The following is a 19,736-nucleotide window of genomic DNA, read 5'->3' as shown; positions in this document are numbered from 1 at the left end:
CATGATTTGTATTAGATATTTCATTGTACTTATAATAAGAAAACTAAACAAAGATTTAAAAAAGAACATATAAAAGTTTGGCAACAAATTGACAAAAAATGATCACTGCCAATATTTTCACATTATACAAAGGAAATCAATGTTTTGTCTTATGCCTAACATACATTCTTAAAAAAAATCTCTGCATTTGCTTTTTTTTTTTGGAGAACAGCATGAAGTTATATGACCCAAATTAAATACAACTTCACTCATAACATAATTTTACATCGATAAAATGCTTCTGAAAAAGTTAACATTTTATTCGGGAAGACTCCAACACTTATCCTAGGAGAGCTTAGTACCAAGGCGTGACTAAAATTCAACAGTGTTTCTGTTGAATATCTCTTTGGTTCAAATCTGCTCCAAGGATATTTGATGTATAAAGGAGAGACTTCCAACTGTGCAGTCCTGTTGTTGCAGGGACAAATTGGCTCCTTGAATTATTGATGAAAAGAACCCCTGAACTGTTGAAAATCACTCCTAGGTATAAAAGCGCTTCTAGAATTCCTGATAAAACAGCCTCTGGCCATTTGCTCCATTATTATCATGGAAGATCAGATAAGTAATGATATGCATGATAATTGTTTGCCTCAGTAAATCGCCATATATCTTATCTCATCAATACCAATCGTGAATATATCACTCATGGCTACGCCACTCATGAAATATTCACTTGTGGAGTTAATGAGGTAAATAAATTGTGATCTTAAATTGAAACAAACATCATTTTTCCTTTTTAAAACATGCATAAAAGTGGTTTTAAAAGACAATTTAACTGCATTTAATAAGAAAAAAGCGCCAAATGGTATGAGTACATAGTGTTATTTTGGAAATGACGTTGTTGAAACTGTGAACCAGCCCTGTGCGCACTGTGTTTTGAATTTAGAATTAAAACAGGCCATTAGATTTTATTACAGTGAAAACTATCAAAATAAATATTTTAACTCTGCGAAACATAGTAAAATAAATTTTATTTCAGTGATAAGTCTCTTTAAATGACCGGAAAGCATAAAAATATATCCTTGATAATGTAAATATAACCCTATCACTGTATTTAGAAAACCTGAAAAAAGGTAAAATTAGATGACAGTGAATTAACATATCACTTTCACATAAACATTACTTGGATTTCAAAATATGTTGGCCATCACATCTAATTTGTTCTAAGGCCACAATTATAAGTTTGTTTGGCTTTTTCCTTACTTACTTTTAGGTACATGTGACTTACAATTATTTTTACTTCCTTAACCCCTAACATTATAAATAAAAGAAGCCAAAGCGTGACATCTTGAGACCGTTGAAAGAGCCTTTGACACAGACATAATGCTCTTCCATGCAGTTGCAACTTGAATAACATATAGTTGAACAAAACGTGTACCTGCAAAACTATGCCTCAGCATGGTGAACCTCCGAGGCAAGTTTTATGAAAATCCTATAATGCATGGTAAAGATACAGCCTGTATAAGGCTCAATCCAGACCAGACCTATCAACAGTTCTTCATTTGACACTTAACCCCCCAGCGTGACCTTGATCTTTGAGGTACAGACTTGGGTCTTGTGCATGACATGCCACCTCATAATGGTGAACTTTCATGGCAAGATTTTTTGAACATTCTTAAATGCATGGTCAAGATGCCACGCACTCATCACCATAGTGATAACTATGTCTCACTCAATGCAATCGGGTCGCTGATATATTTGTGAGAGAGTCAGGAAATGCCACACAAAAATTATTCATTAATTGTGGCCTTACATATAAATGTTTTAATACACAGATTTTCTTCAAATATACTATCACTTTGACATAACTGATAAGAAATGGTATTGTGCAGTAGCATTTAGATGTATACAAGTATTGTTTTTGGAAGACGTAGACTAGTGAAAGAAAAATAGGAGGTAAAATGTATCTAGTGTTTTCATGTTTAAATGTGTATTATGATATATATATGACTAAAATGTAGAATCATAATTGCACACTTAACTACTTGAGTACATAAATAATTGTAAATATCAATGAAATATAAGATTAAAATTCATTATAAGCTACAATTTTATATTTGTGAATAAACCATTTTGATGCTGTTGCAAACAGATAATGTTCAAAAACAATTTATGGCTTGAACTGAAAACAAATTTCCACTTGCAAAATTTGAAGTTCACTCGCAATTTTTATAAAGATATAAGATTCCTATAAAAGAAAGTGTACGGAGGAAGCTGAGGAAGTCTGGATTTATGTTCAAAAATAAACTTGTAGTAAACTTAAATTCAAATTTTGTGATAAAGTCATCATTTTATGCCTGTTAATAGGAAAAAGGATTTAAACCTAACAAAAATTGACCATCACTTATTTTGCTTCCAAGGTATTTGTTAAACTTGTAACCTTAAAAATAAACTCACAGTTTCTAATTTTTTACTCACATTTTGCAAGCGTACATTCGAGTGCTTAATTCAAGCCCTGTTATTTGGCTGTTTTTATTTAACAAGAGGCCCAAAAGGGCCTATGCTCTACTGGCATGGCTTTTGTGGTCATATCAATCTACAGCATGTATGTATGGGTAAAAGGCAACAGACATATAGTTTATGTTTTGTGTTTGGGTTACCTGAAAACATAGCAGTCGTTCAACATCTGAGCCCAGAAAGTATTGTAAGCAGATTAGTTGCATGAACTATTTTAATATGTGCCAAGTAAAAGTCATCTGACAAAAAAAAAATGCTTTCAAAACTGTACTCATAGTAAAAATTTCCGTAGTTTTAAAAGTTAAAAAAAGTTGGTCAAAAGGTCAAAGTCAAGGGCATCCTAGGACAACATTGATCAATTTGAACAAACATTCACAATCAATTGTGCTGAGATGGATGCACGAACACACAAAAAGATTTTCAAACCTTTCCAGATTTATGTTTACCAAACCTGTGAACCCTGGGTGTGGCCAGTAATGACACCAGGTGAATAACTTAAACATTCACAACCAATTTTGTTAAGATGAATGCACAAACTACAGAACGTAAAGCTAAAAAATGGCCTTTGGGCTTTCAACAAGAACAAGGCAGAGTAATTCACAAAATCAACTGCAGAAGCAAAAAGCAAATTGTCTCTCAAAATCCTAGACTTGCAAATTGTCTCCCTTAACTCTAGACTTGAATTTACATGAACATGTAAACTTGGCTAAAAATAGAATTCGCTCATGCAGACCTGGCTAAAAATAGATAATCTAGGCATTCATGGGCGGTACATGGTTTTCGAAAGGAACCAAGCTCTAATGGATATCTAGATACTGTACAAGTTTCATTGAAATACAATCAAAACTAAAGACTGTATCGTGTTCACAACCAATTGTTTACACAATAGCATTTTTTTATACTATCAAGGGCCATAATCTAGGCATGCATGGGTGGATCTGGCTGGTTTTCGAAAATAACCCAGCTCGAATGGATATCTAGATACTGTACAAGTTTCATCGAGATACAATCAAAACTGAAGACTGTATCGTGTTCACAAGCAATTGTTTACAGACGCATGAACGCACGGACGCACGACCCCACGGATGCACATACTACGTACACATTACCATCGCATAAGCTCTTCTGGCCTTTGGCCAGTAGAGCTAAAAATATAAAAATTAACTTCATCAAGTAGTTGTATTGTGCATGTTATTAAATATATGAATCCTACGAGAGCAAAAGAAGCATTTAAATTACAAGCGACTTGAATCAAGTACGAATCGATTTATATATATAATGCCACTGGAATCTCTAACAATGAGCAAGATGATAAATAATCATAATGTATAAACAATCAGGAAACAACAAAAGTGCTGCGAAGAGAACAATAACGCTCGCCAAATTTTTCAAGGGAAATAATTCATCAAATATTATATCTATAGTTATGGGCCTCGCTTGACATGTGTGTTTCATCTCTGGCAACATTTGTATGAAGTTTCATTTTAATGTCTTAAACAGTGTCTAACTTGTGACCAAGGTTAAAAAAAAATTCACCATACCGCCGACATTTGTATGAAGTTTCATTTGAATATCTCAAACACTGAAACAGTGATAAACATGTGGCCAATGTAGAAACAAATCACCATGCCGCCAACATTTGTATGAAGTTTCATTTGAATATCTCATACACTGAAACAGTGATTAACCTGTGGCCAATGTAGAAACAACTCACCATGCTGCCAACATTTGTAAGAAGTTTCATTTGAATATCTGAAACAGTATCTAATCTGTGGCAAAGTTTGAAAAAAATCACCATAACACTTACATTTGTATGAAGTTTCATTTGAATATCTCGAACACTGAAACACTGTTTAAACTGTGGCCAATGTAGAAACAAATCCCAATGCTGCTGAGTTCCCGATGCTGGCACCAAGGCTATGATGATATCTTGACTTTATACTTTGAAAAACAGACAACATAAAAACAACAATTGACAACCTTTGTGGTCTGATTGAATAACTTATAGGCCAAATGGCTCGACAAAACACTTAACCACCAAAGAAATAATAAGTATATAACAAATATCAAAACCCTGAATATCTTGAACTAAAATCACATCTATTAACGAATTCCTGGGATTCAAAAAAAAACAACAGTCAAACCCTCTTCGCTGGAACTCCCAGGCAATGAGTAAAAAAACTCCAGCTTCAGGATATTTGAGCCAAGCAGTAATGCTAACATTTAATAGAATAAAATTGGTCCTTTACATCCAGTTTGAGCTAACGTGGAAATTAAGCCAAGCGAGTTCGAGCCAAAGGGGTTCGACTGTATGTGTAAAACATAAATGGATTTCAACAAAAATACAGACCAATGCACACCAAAACAATAAAGACTTAATTACTCGAAAAATTTGAAGATTAAATAAATTTAACTATTTAATCTTTTTTATATGCATAATTATAGCAAGGTATGCCATTGGTATGAAAATCATTTAAAATGGATAAAAAGGGTGAATAAAAATTTATACATGTATATATATATATAAGCAGCAATTAAAAAAGTTCTTAACAAAATGTCAGAAAAGACTACAAATTAATTCAGGATTTCTTTATGCAGAAATTGCAAAGCAAGATAGTCCTACACTGAAAGTTCAGTAAGAATTTTTTTCAAAAAATTACTTCATGACAGTTCATGACAAATGTTAACATGTTACTTATCTCTAGGTGAATTTATAAAACTCTTATACAACATTAACTAATTTTCATATCATTAATCCCCGCTCTTTTTTCGAGATCGATCGATGAATCCATTCATGCGCGTCGCTTCTCGGTGTATTATGACTTCCGGAATGCCCTTATTTGACAAATGCTTATCATCATCTTCGACTGTTTTCTTGAGTTCGACCCGCGCCTTCCGCACAACAAAGTACATCAACGCTATGGTGAACAGGATCTGAAAAATAAACAACATAAAAAAATAATCTTTTAATTTCCATTTTAACTTAATGCAATTACAGAGTACATGTACATTGTTCTCTACATAAGAATTGCAGCTGAAATTGAGCACCATTCACAATTCCCAAATTAATTTTCAATTATTACATTTAATTCCTCCATCATTGATCATGAATTTTTGGTAATTCTTTCCTATAAGGCAAAAAAGAAAATGCTTTTGTAAGGACATCATTTTCGAAAAAGGGGAGCCTAGGGTCGGAAGGCATTTCATTTTAATTTTTTTTAATTCCATTATCTAAGAACTTTATTGTCATCATTGGACAATGGAGATCAAGTAATCTTCTGTATAAAGTTTTTAAGGTTTTAAACTACATATTAAACATACACTTAAAAAATCCCAAGAACATTGTCTTTTTTTCATTTCTTTTTCTTTTAACAACTGTCTATAAAAACAGTAGGTAGGGTCGGGTGACCAGAACCAAATGTATTTTTTAGGCCTAATATACATGTAATTCAGGCAGCAATGTTATATCTACATCAGCTGAAATGTTTCAATGATCATTGATTAATTATTTTTGGCATTTTCACAATATCTATTTTCAAGGGTCTTGTCCAAATCACAAAAAAGTGGTAAAAAAACACTGATGTGCCTTGTGGCATAGTGATCTCTACACAGGGGCCACTACCCCCTCAGTACAGTATTCACCTTATAACCACCACCCATGTCATGTGATCAAAGTCATGTGACATCATTCAAAAGGCTATCATTTTCTTCATTTGAAATCACATACTATTTTTAAACTTAAAAAACGTTATTTAATAGAATACTGCATAAATGTAAAATTAATGTAAATAATAGCTTTCTAAAAAGACTTACAAAGCTGAAATCATCAAGGGAGATCATTACATGGGAGATTAATTGCATTCATTTCCCGTATAATAAAACTCTACTAGCTTCTAACAAGAGAACCAGGTCCCAATATCTCGAAACTTTTAAAGCGTAATATTACTATGCTTAAGAGTGGCTTATTTCATTTAACCAATTTTTTTACTTAATCATTATAGATTTAACCAAAAATGTTTTGGGCTTCAAAGGGAAATTATCCTTAATATGCTAATTATGATAAATAGCATATCATAATTAGCAAAAGGATAATTTCCCTTTATCATTTAGTCTAAATGATAAATAGCATACCGGTATCATATTAAGCAAAAGGATAATTTCTTGTTATCATTCAGTCTAAATGATAAGTAGCATATCATATTAAGCAAAAGGATAATTTCCCGTTATCATTTAGTCTAAATGATAAATAGCATATCATATTAAGGATAATTTCCCATAAGATGTTCAGATGTTTCGAGCAATTGGCGCCAGAAGTGGTTACCACAGCTGGTCTGTTGTTTCTTTAAGTTGAACATTTGCTACAAATGTGATTATAATTGTCACTAGTAACATGATAATAAAAATCTGTTCTGTTCATGATAGTACATACATTAAACTTTTATTACAGATGACAAAGCTTAAGGCAATTTTTAAATGTCACAATGGATTCAGACATTATTTGTTTAATGAATTATTAATACCTATACTTTACGACCAAAGTGTTTCAATAACACTATAATTCTATTATCAATCAACAGCCATTAAAAGTGACCGTACTGGGAGATACTCAATAATAGAAATACATTGAATTTATAACAGAACAAACAAAAGCACCACTGAGCAAATGCCATCACTAATCTGTTGCTGTTTCTTTCAGTAAAGCAACAGGCAAAATACAATAATTATTTATGCCAGAGTTACTGCCCTTGCTACAAATGGTGCAAAATTTTATTCTAAATGCCACTAATTACGGATTCAGACATTATTTATTTAAAGAATTATTAATACCCTTCTTTACACATTTAAAGACTAATGACCAATGTGCTTCATTAACACTAAAAGTCTATTATCAATCAACAGTCATGTTATGTAACTGAACGTACTCAATATTTATTCAATAATAGAAATACAAGAACTTATAAGAACAAACACAAGAATCGCGGAGCAAATGCCATTGCGAAACTGTTGCTGCTTTTTCAGTCCAATAAGGGGTATGACTCAAACAATGATTAAAGCAAAAGTAACCGGCCTTTCTGTACATGCATGTATCCCTGGCAACATGTGTACCAAGTTTCATTGGAATATCTTGAACTCTTCTTGAGCAAGGGCCAAGTTTTTCCACATTGGTAATGACACCCTCAGGTGATGACCATGATCACAATAATAGCGTTTAATTCTTTTAAATACAGACATGCCAAAAATGCCCTTATTGATAAAAGCTCTGTGAAAATTCAATATCTATAAAACAAATTTAGGGAATACACAAGAGTTCTCTGAACAAAAACCGCTCAAAAAATGAGAAATATGAATGACAAAGAGGTCCATGCAATGCCAAAACCTTAAGTATCTCAGTACCGGGACTAGTGCTAAAATCCCTGGCCCCGAGGTCCCTTTTGATTCCGAAAGGCTTACATTTAGTGATGCCATAAATCAATCACTGAAATCACAGGTTCATCAAATAGGGTTTTAATTTGGGGTTTGATTGATTAGCTGAAAATGGGGTGAAAAAACCCGCTTACAAAATGTTGTATTTTCTACAGTAATCAGGGTTCGAATTTAGACTTGCATACTCGCGAAATGCGAGCGACATTTGAAAATTGCGAGTGACTTTTATTCAAGCTCGCAAAATTCTGCGAGTGGCTTTTTCTAGACCACAAAATGTTAAAAGGAAAGTAGAATAAACATGAACTTAACTCCGCTACGTAGTTGAGTGTAAACAGCCTATAATTGGCATGTTTAGACAACCAGTATAAAGAAGACAGTACGGAGTCACGCTCTTGTAAGTTTTCAAAAATAGAACAAATACGGAAAAAGCCAAGTTTTATTACGAATCTTTCCGGGATGCTCCGAGGCGTGCATAAAACAAAGTGAATTAAAATGACGTAATCACCTAGCTCAATCATTGGCTAAATTTAGCCCAACTGTCAAAGTTAATAGACTTCGTCGATCGTTATATTTCATGGTCCAAAGCATCCACGCTACATTTACTGTTGCTTTTATTTATTTTAAATTTATAATGTTATTGTTTTTAATACTTATAGACTTAATGAAATCTGTAGCATGCTTGCCGAATGGGTATTACCCGATGGCGAGGGTAAATATACAAAGTGAACAATGTCAAATTGGACAGCTTTGTTATCAAAATGCGGCCAGCATCTGATGAGTCTTTCAATACCTCACAAAAAGAATAAGCCATCAACAAGTTCTAGGTCGAGTCACTCAAGATTGATACTTTTTAATATTCATAATATGTCTTAGGTGTAAATTTAGAACTACTTTAATTAGACAATATAATTTTAAGGGAATAAAGCAAATGATAAAATTGCAAGTTGATTTTTCATTTTGCGAGTTGCCTCAAAAAGCACTCGCAAAATTTTGCGAGTGCTCCTCAAAGTTAAATTCGAACCCTGAGTAATTAACATAGATTGTCTTGGTTCAAAATAATACTCCCAACGTCAGCATTTTCAATAATTCACCAGATGCAAATGGTATCTTGCCAAACAAAACAATACAGCATTTAATTAAGCCAAAAAGCTGACAGAAATCAATCAAAAATCAATCTTCGCAGACACGGCTGTCAAATAGGAATTGATGAATTGGCGAAAAATGTGACTAATTGCAGCTTCGCTGTTGTCTGAACCCAGGAATATAACAACAACTTTTTTCACTAGCTCCAGGTCAATTAAGAATGCTTGTTTGGTGGAGGCCACAGATCTCTCTGAAGTAAATCAAAATAATGCTTAATTATGTCTGTGATAAAAAGGAGAGCTTCTCATTTGGCCTAACGAGTGCCATAGTCTTGTATGATGGAGAACTTCCATTCCAAAAATCCTAAAAGACTAATCAGTTATGACATATAGCAGATGCACCTAATGTCAATGGTAATGCAACATTCCATGATACCGGTATTATTATTTAGGAAAACAATACCTACTCCACATGACTCTTTAGTTTATGGCTTTATTAAATGATCTAGATTATAACCTTCACTACGGCCAATAAAATCATATATATATCAGCCGCAAATTAGAATCACTCTTGTACTAGCAGTTTTACTACTTAACAGATGTCATTGTGACATTATATTTTGGTTCCCTGCCAGCAGAAAACATGTTCCAATCTAAGTAAGTGCACAGAACATATTGTGTATTCTCATAATGACTGGGGACCCGCTCTCTTCGCTCACTACGTCCTCCTTAATCATTATGTAATATTGCACAAAACATGTTTTAACTATTTCTTATAAAGCTATAATGATTGTACACCTACTTTGTATTAAAGTATAAGAATTAAATTTAATCCTGAAATATTGAGTTATTATATAATATAATCTTTCTTTAAAATCACAAATAAAATTAGTTTAATAACTTAAATTATATATAATATTGATGACGGTGGTGGTGGTGGTGGTGGTGGTGGTGGTGGTGGAGGAGGTGATGATAATGATGATGATGATGATGATGATGATGATGATGATGATGATGATGATGATGATGATGATGATGATGATGATGATGATGATGATGATTGATGATGATAATAATAATAAAATATAAAATAATAATAATAATTATAATAAAATAAATACAAATAATGATAGCATATTGACCAAAACATGTACAATGCTTAAGTGTTATCAAGTGTATTAAAGTGTTTTTTTTCTATTTGATTAATCCATTTAAAAACTTTGTAAATACTTACATATACATAGTAAGTACTTAAGAACTTTGTAAAACATAGTACAATGCATACTTGAGCATGCTTAATCATAAGTACATGTATTATAAAATTAATATTTGTAATAATCCATACAAAGCATATTGCGCAATAATCCTTCTTATTACAAATCCTAAAACTATGAGGACAAAATGTAGGACACCGTTTTACATAATGACTGTTAATGTGACTTAAATATCATTTACAAGTGAAACTGTAAGAATACAAATTTAAAGTTAAAAAGTATGCCATTTATGCAAATTTCTTATTTAATGCAATCTCATATTGCTGTAACCTTCCTATAACTAATAAAAGCATACTTTTCAGCTGGTCCAAATAATTGTAACTGTACAGATTTTTATATGTTTTTTTATATTGCAAATCAATTAGCAAAATCCCGTAATGAACGTCTATAATTTGAGACTAACGTTTCAGTATGAATTTAGAATATATATTTTTATATCAAATATATATATGGATTTGCACATGTGTTCAAAACTGTTTTTAGACTATAATGCTTATTCATACTGTTATAATTTCATGCATTTTATCATTTTCAATAAATAATGGAATAATCCAAGAAAGCAATTACATGCTTATTATAACTTCTTAATTTATCGAAGTCAATAGTATTGACTTCTTGACCACATAGGTTTTTTTTAATATTTTCTTTGTAATTTAAAACAAATAATACACATTGTTTGAATTCCAAAAAAAACATGATCGAGACGTGATGCTCAAATCTTATTAAATATTTGTCTATGATCACCTAAATGCGGCGATATCAATAATGATTATTCATAGTCGATTTTCATAAATCTTTTCTTCAGTCATTCACTTTTTAAATTTACATGTATTTTATGCATTATTATGGGACATTAAATGAAGTAACCATATATACATGTAGCAAATTGACTGAGTTTAAAAGTTACTATCTGTATCAACTGAGTGAAGTTAATTCACACTAGTAGTGACTTTGATACAATAATTGTATCACATGAGATATTATCTGTCATCATTACCCTGGAGATGAACTAAAAATGTACAGTTCACAATGTCATGATATTTCAAACAGGGTGTTTCACTGATTTTTGTTTATATGAAAGAATAAAAGAATGATATAGTCTGGTTTTCTTGAAATGTGAAATAACACGTTCAGTTAACAACATTTTTATATTAAATATTAACATCGATTTGCATTGAAATGTTATAAAAAAAAAATTGATTCTGCAAAATTGCAAATTCCCCTTTTTAGCAAAATTTAACCCTTAATTCCCCTTGTTTAGGGCCTCGGCCCCATTCCCCAAATGTAGAAACACATCCTCAGCCCCTGACTTGCAAGCAGGGGATCCTGGGTTCAATCCCCTGACTGGCCACATACTTTTCTGAGTCTATGACATTTATGATTAGCACATGAAAATGTCATGAAGAAAAAAAACACTATATTGGTAAGCTATTAAAGTGACTAGACACCAGATGGTCCAAAAATTGGCAAATATTGGTACAGTATTTCCTGAAAACAAGCTAAGAATTGTCAATGCAAGCAAGTATGAGGCCGATTAGACATTTATAATTATAAATGATTAAAAAAATAAACACAACAATCATATTTCTGTCTCACCGGAGATTCCCCGTTTAAAAATAGTGCAAAATGGTTTCCTAGTTTAAAATCATATCTGTTTATGGGTACAGATAAATTTGCCGATGGTATTTATAAATTACTTGGAATTACATGGTAGACAACCCCAGTAAATTTGGCATTTGAAAAATGTGCAAAAACTGCGAAATGCATGAGTTGTAAGCAATGTGATACATCAGTATTAAAGTAAGATTCAATGAGATGTACATAACAATTGTCAATTTTAAGTTTTTGACACTATTCTTTACTTCTTGCAATTGTGGTGTAAAGTCCCTTAGAGAAAAAAAACGAAATAAACTTACATGTTCCTAAAGTAATAACATTTTGTATATGTAAATATATATTTTTTGTTTACCTGAATCACAAGTACAATCCAACCCGTCGCTTGATTTGTCTCGTCTGTGAGGATATCATTCATAGATCGCAGGGTCGTTCCCATATAACAGTTGAGTATTGCAGTCGGCAGCATACCGAGAGTGGACGCCGACACATATGACATGAGGGATATGTCTGTTAACTGGAAAATAAAATGAAAACATTTATAATAATCAACTTGAAATATTTCAATCTTAATGGTACAAAATGTTGCGGTCTTCAGACATTTACGCAAAAATTGGCTCATTTTCAAAGACAAAAAAAGAGTTGTCGATCAAACCGGTTAATCTGTGGGAGTGCAGCTTTAAGGCAATGTTAGATGATATATCCCTGTTTCTCAGCTTTTTAGTGTTTCTCAGCTTTTTAGGAATGGGACAGGACACATTGATTTATAAATAGACACTAGCAATGGAGTTTGAATCATTGCTTTCTGCAAATTCTATGCTAAAATACACTTATTGTAAGAAATAAACTGCAGTCCATGAACAAAATACCGAGGGTAATGGGCGACATGGATGACATTATGAACAATGACTGCTTTAATGGCACACACAATAGTTGATGCAAAAACATTTTATTTCAAATTTTAATATTTTATTAGGCTTAACTCATTTGACTTCAGTGAGGTACAGATAAAAAATTATTTTGGCGCTTTTTACTGAAGAATTTGTGGCCATGCACATAGCCATAAAATAAACAAAAACATTTATGGCAGCATCCTAAGTTCTAAGCTTTAAGGTTTTTAGATTTTTTTCTCTATATAGTCCATCGCAGGCCAAAATTGTGACGAAGGGTAAGTATAGTGTCCACCAAAGAAACAAATTGACATAGGAACAAATCATGTAAGTAAATAAATGGAATGATAACTTAAAATGATTTAAAAAGAAATATATAGAAAACAAATACCCAGGTATATTGTTACGAATATTTAGGCTAATATTTTTATAGCTGTATCATTCTAATCATATGTTTTGTTTTTGTTTTTATCTTTAAAAGTCAAATGACATACAATGTCATGATAAAGCATTAAAATTAACAATTTTTTTTTTTGCATCAACCTACATTATGCCTTTATTAGTTTATAACATTGAAGACCTGTTGTGTACCTTTGAACAATTGCCACTGTAATTTATAATATCAAGCCTTCAACAAGAATGTCGCAACGGCATTGGACCAGGACTGGTGACCCCTTATTTTTCCATATTGGGTCACCAAATTTTTATCATACCAAAATGGTGTCTATTTCCGATTCCAATGAATAAATGAAACAATTAAACATGTAAAGAATGAGGTTGTTGACGTGATATATACGTTACGGGTTAGTAGGTGACCTGATATGGGATATACAGGGCGCAGAAAACAATAGTCGGGGATATGGTTTCCTTTGCCCTGTATATCCTATATTAGGTCACCAACTAACCCCGAAACTTATAATATTCTACTAAATACTGGAAAACAATACAAAGCTCACTTACTGAAAATAAGCTATTCTGAAGACCAAATGGTACTGGAGTGAGTCTTGTTAACGCCACAACCTTAAATCCGTGTTTGCCATCAACAACTGAGATGACAGCTGTCATACTGTCGTTGTAGAATTTCCGTATTATAAAACTACGACAAAACTTCTTCATCGAAACGTGCGCTACAGCGACGCCTATGGCACTACACACCTCTACGACTATTGGACCGTATACAAGTCCATATAAGTAACCACACGCTATCATGAGTAAAATCACGCCCCACGCCATCGGGAAAGACACTATGATGTAAAGTAATGTAAATATCACAAAACTAGATATAAGATCCAGGTTCTCCATCCATAAGAGTAAATTTTTTATATATTCTCTACACACCACTAATAGAAAACATGTCAAAGAAATTATCACAATTGATGACAAAGTCACTTGATAGCAGTTCGGTCCCTTTTTTTCATGAACGTCATGATTTTCGTGTGCAGTTTTTGTCCGATGCTCGGAATGTGATTTTTCCAGCTCGTTGTTACAAACGTCGATATTACACTCCCCATCCCCTCCACCGGTCTGGTGGGAAAGGAATACTTGATCCATGCGCGAAGTTCCTCCGATTAGAAATTCACGCGCCTCGTCAGCATGTATATGTGTCACCTTCTCTTTAATATCTTCACCAAGATGGTTCAAGTTTTCTTTTATGCGATTCATTGTCAATATTTATTATTCTGATTACACTAAAAGAACTAAGAAGTTTGCTTACTGAATCCTTACTATATTTTATGGCTTTATAGTTTAAATCGGTAATCTTTTTTCTCTATAGTTCTTGTTTTTAAGTAATCCAATTTACTACTGGAGTAATCTTATGTAGCATTCTGGGATAATAATTTATGTTCTTACAGTCCCCAAAAAAATATCAGCTCAATTTCAAAGCAACATTTTCAATAAACTTTCTATTTCAAAGCAACATTTTCAATAAACTTTCTATCACATTATACATTGACCGATAACTTTTCATCAAAATGTCATTACACTAAGTAGCTATTGTCACTTCAGTTATTCAAGTACCCATATGAACAAGATAAACTATTATCTGGTAATAATTTAAGAGCTTGGTGTGAAAGTCCTTTTCGGCAGTGCAAAGTCTGATATTAAGCAATCCTGATGATGCAGTGCTGATATCTCTGGTTTAGACTGGGCCCTTCTAGATTCTGCAAAAAAAATGAGACTGGTTTATTGTTTTTGTCATGAAACATATATCAATACTCATTCTACTAATGTTTCTGGTTTATTCTAGATTCTGCAAATAGATAGACTGGTTCCCTGTTTTTATATTATGAATTACTGAAACCATCTGTTTCTGCAAAAAAGATACACTGGTTTCTTTTTTTTACCATGGAATATCAATACTCATTCAACACATGAATTTGATTGTTAAAATGCACATCATTTTTTTGTATCTTTTAATAATATAATATTTGAATCTGGTCCCAGTTTCTGAATTTTGTTTAAGTAAATATTATTCTCAAAGTTCTGTAAGTACAATATTAAAATCCTGTGTATGAGAATTTCCTTTTTTTTCTCGCTCATATTTTTGTAAAATGCACATTTTTTGTATGATGAAATAAAGGGTGGCAAATCATTAGGAGTGTTAAAAGCTGGAACTCCCCAGACAATCCTGTTGATATTTGTTCAAATATCATATTTGAAGACCACAATTTTCATAAGCATTAACAGCGCAATTTCACTCAATTTCAACCTCATTGTTGTGTGATTTGGTTGATTGACATAATCACATAATGTTTTCAATGTTAAGAAGTCAAAATATCCAGGATTATGATGGGTAAAATATCTTGTTAAATTCCTGGTGGTCTTTTGGTTAAGGGTTGGTTTTCTTGTTTTATCATGACTTTATATTCACACCCAACTAAAGCCAAAGAACCTTTTTTATACAATGACTGATTTTTTTCTGCAAACATGATATCAAAGAGTTTTTTGATAAAATAAGTGTTTTCAGATTCATAACCGGGAAAAATAGTTTTTTGTCCAAAATGATGAGGAAGGACCTTAATAGAGACAAAAACATTTAAATTAAGATTATTATAAATATGAAAGTGCGTTAAACAAGAGCATAGCAAATTGCTTCATCTGGGTTCGTATACACTTGTAGAAAAACGTCTTCAATAGGAGTTTCCGAGTCCGGCTCAGAAAACTGAATTCTTAAAAGTTATTAAACTAATATATAATTTTGACAAAAGATGTGTGCTTGATAGTAGAGCAAATTATGTGTTACACATACATATTTTTTTTTTTATCATTTTTGCTCCAATAATAGCATTTTTAAACAATCAATTAATTAAAATTCACCTTAATTCTGAGTGTGAGTCAAAAATTAAGACTCAGGACATTAGAAAATACGGGCCCAGTTGTTTATGATAAGGGGCATAAGATGCTATTTTTAAAAGACATTTGAAGCTTAAAATATAAGCTTTGTTGCTTGGCCAAACAATTTTCTTCAGTGAATTTTGACAATAAACTTATCTCTGACACTTGGATTACATATAATAGAAAATCTACTATGATACAGCATGAATAATAGGGTCATTAGTACTCAGTTCTGATCCAGTAGGTTGTATTTGACTTAAGCGGACTTTGCAGATTCAGATTTCAAGAGGCGCATAATAATAAGCCTAGTGAAATCATTATCTGCAAAAAACCACATGAGTGGAAAAGGAAATTCCAGATCAAAATGCACTAGTTACTAATAACCCTTTATCTTATATATATTTTACTGGTTAAACCATTTAATAGACACATGCTTTTAATATAAAAGACTTAATGTCATTTTAATGATGCCTTATTTTGTTTTATGACCTCATTTAAGGAACGCGCAGATACTTGTTATGAGCTGACATTGATACTATATAAGAATGCAATATTCCACTAAAATTATGATGTAACTTGTCATTAGTTAAACACAAAAAATATGCATATTATTTGTTATTACGAAATAAAATGTGATATTTAAGTATTACAAATTTGCAGCATTAAATATATAATTGGTGTAGATATATTGAGAAGAACAAAAGTGTAATCATAAGTAAGAAAATGATGTTTAAATAATAAGACATAAATATAGTAGAGTACATGACTTTAATTATACGTTGAGGTAACATATCTGCTTTAAGGCTTCCGTTAATGGAAGTTTGGAAGTATATAACTCCCTTGAAATGAGTTCAAACTTCCAAAATTGATGCCTTGGAAGTACAAAAACTTCCTTAATTTGAAAAAAAAATCCAAAGTTCAAATATCAAAACCTGGTGTAAATGTTAAAGTATGAATGCTAGCTTTTATTTTTTGCTAATATGCATTTTGAAATAATGCAGTTTTTCAGATTAGAATCACTTCTGTCTTCAGAGTGGAATACTAGCTGACCAACATATTTTGCGATGACGTATTACGTATGGATTTATGATAGGAATATAATAAATTTATTTACACTACTGTAATGGTTCAAAATCCGCAAACTGAATCACTATAAATGAACTTTATTATCAGACACAACATCTAGTGGTATCACTTTGACCTGAAATTGTGCATAATGAATTAGTAATCAGTAAAATATACATGCATTCATCTTTGTAATCCAGCGAGATAATATACTCTCTTCAGATAAAAAACCTTCAAATTATGAACAAAAGTAAAATTGGGTTAAAAGTACATGTATTTTGTTTTGTATTCTGCTTTATAGTAGAATGTACTTTGTTTTGTATTTGGCTAATGCCTTGTGAAAACATTTTATATCTGCAAAAATCCATTAAGAGCCGAATAAGAGCTCCCAGATTAAAATGCAGTATGATTAAGGATTATTTGTTATACACTTCTGGCTTAAAAAATACATAATATCACGGACCTATAAACTATAGCTCCGCGATTATATTACATGTACATGATAAAATGTTGCACTATTTTGCTCTATGACATCATTTTAACACCACAAAATCGTTCATGTTATGACGTGACGTCAGCAAAGTGGAACATGGCAGTTCTGCACTGGGTGGAATAAAAAATAAGTACCTGTTTGTTATAAATTCGAAATTCCAGCTCCAAATTGGCTAGTGAAAAACAACAGTTTAAAAGCACACAAAATATGTGTATCCCAATTGCAGCTCCCCGGCTATTTCAATATAAATCAGGTTAGGAATTTCACCACACTCAGTGTTTTTTTTGGTGCAATTTACTGCCTTCTAAAGCCTGTACATCCCCTTGTGAAAAAATGTTAATTTTTCCCCAAAATTTATAATTTTTTCCAAATTTGATAAATACAGATTATGTAAATGAATAAAATAGCGATAATTTAAAAAAATAAACAACCTAACTCTTTCAAGGCATTATGTATGCAAAAAAGGTGAAAGCATGTATATTTGCCATTCTTTTTGCTATTTTGTTCTGATTTTGTATTTTTCCCAATTGCGACTTTTTTTCCCAATTTGCAAGGCACTGGCAGTAAAATTATATAAAAAAGAAAATCACTGTCACTATTCAATAACACGATTCTTGGGATCTTATTTACCATTATTAAGATGTGTTAGCTGAATTTTTTTCAGTAAACATTACTCACACATTGAAAAATCTAAAGATGGTAATACCTAACCTGATTTATATCGAAATAAAGATTTAAGTGGAAACTATAAACCATTTTTGGCCGTACTGTATAGTTCAAAATTGTCTGACTTATATCAACTAAATACATGTACAAATGCACCAGTCAATTGTAACCATGGCCCCCCCAGGTCCGGGGAATAGTGGGGACTTTGACCAGCCAAGCCTGGGTGAAATCCCCGCCCTTCTGGGACGGACTGCTGGTAAAATCCCTGCCAAGTGTCCCTGCACCCCAGGGACCCTAGGTACGGCCCATTCCCCACTATTTTTGGCGCGAAGACAAAAACACCGCATCCACCCCGGCACTGCAGGACCACCTGGAAAGTAAAAACAAGGCCCATTTCCCCAGCTATCCCCGGACCTGGTGGGGCCGTGGTTACAATTGACTGGTGCATAATGATGTAGGTATGTTTAAATGCAACCATAAAATGCTTAAATCCCAGGAGCTTCAGGGGGCTATGCCACTTTTGAACCCCACACAAGGGCACAACCCTAGTCCTGCAAGGTGACCTGATGTGGCACCCTAGTCACCTGACGACGAAGTGGCGACAAATTTCAAAACCCAGAGGGAACCATTAAGTGTCAGATGTGGAACCAGAAACTAATTTTTAGCTAAATAAATAAATATTTATATTTTTTCTCTCTTGCAAGCTTTAAATAAAACAATGGGGTTAAGTGACTGTCTGTGGCATGAGAAGAGTTAGGTGATTCCCACAAGAGCATACAGAGTTGAGGGGGTGGGTTGGGGTGTGGTTAATAATGAGGTCATGTCAACAGAACATTACTTTAAGTGTCTGTGGTTTAAAAAGTTTAACTTAAAGTGAAATTGAGTTAGTTTCAGCCATAAAATGAACATGGGTAAGTCTCAGATATTTCGTGATCTGTAGGTATAAAATGAGAAAAGATCACCAAAATGTTGATGATCTCAAAAATTAAAATATTAATGAATGAATGCAATCAGTCTGAAATTTTAAATCATTTTTAAATGAATTTACACGAATAAATCTGACAAATACGACGAAAATAAAGGCAATGATCGATTACCTTTTACGAAATTCCACACGTGATTTTAATCAACAGCGATTTCTGCAAAAATATTGATCTTAACGACGGCAATCAAGTTTTGGCTTCATTTCATTAAGCCAAAGAAAATTTATGCAAAAGAAAAGGAAGAATTAAATATTCATTTTCCGAATAAAGTTTCAGCTTTGATCAAAATTAATTACAAAAGTAATAATAAACACGATATAACATAACATTTTATAAAGTCATAAGCTCTTACATGTAAAGAAAGGTAGAACATATTACATATATATGTTCCGTTATTTGTTTTTCTTTGGGTC

General features: G+C 32.5%; 1 protein-coding gene across 1 annotated transcript; it reads right to left on the bottom strand.

Moving 5' to 3' along the window:
• Window positions 1–19,557, bottom strand: LOC128243560 (transmembrane protein 64-like). Its single transcript, XM_052961404.1, has 4 exons — window positions 19,438–19,557; window positions 13,741–14,942; window positions 12,246–12,407; window positions 1–5,430 (listed from the first exon to the last, which is right to left on the bottom strand). The coding sequence occupies exons 2-4, from the start codon at window positions 14,440–14,442 to the stop codon at window positions 5,248–5,250; spliced, it is 1,047 nt and encodes a 348-aa protein (XP_052817364.1). The 5' UTR covers window positions 14,443–14,942; window positions 19,438–19,557; the 3' UTR covers window positions 1–5,247.
• Window positions 19,558–19,736: the final 179 nt, after the last annotated feature.

Source organism: Mya arenaria, chromosome 8 (genome assembly GCF_026914265.1).
Source record: "Mya arenaria isolate MELC-2E11 chromosome 8, ASM2691426v1".
Classification (NCBI taxonomy): Eukaryota; Metazoa; Mollusca; class Bivalvia; order Myida; family Myidae; genus Mya; species Mya arenaria.
The sequence above is the reverse complement of the archived record's forward strand: the minus strand, read 5'-3'. Positions and strand labels throughout refer to the sequence as shown.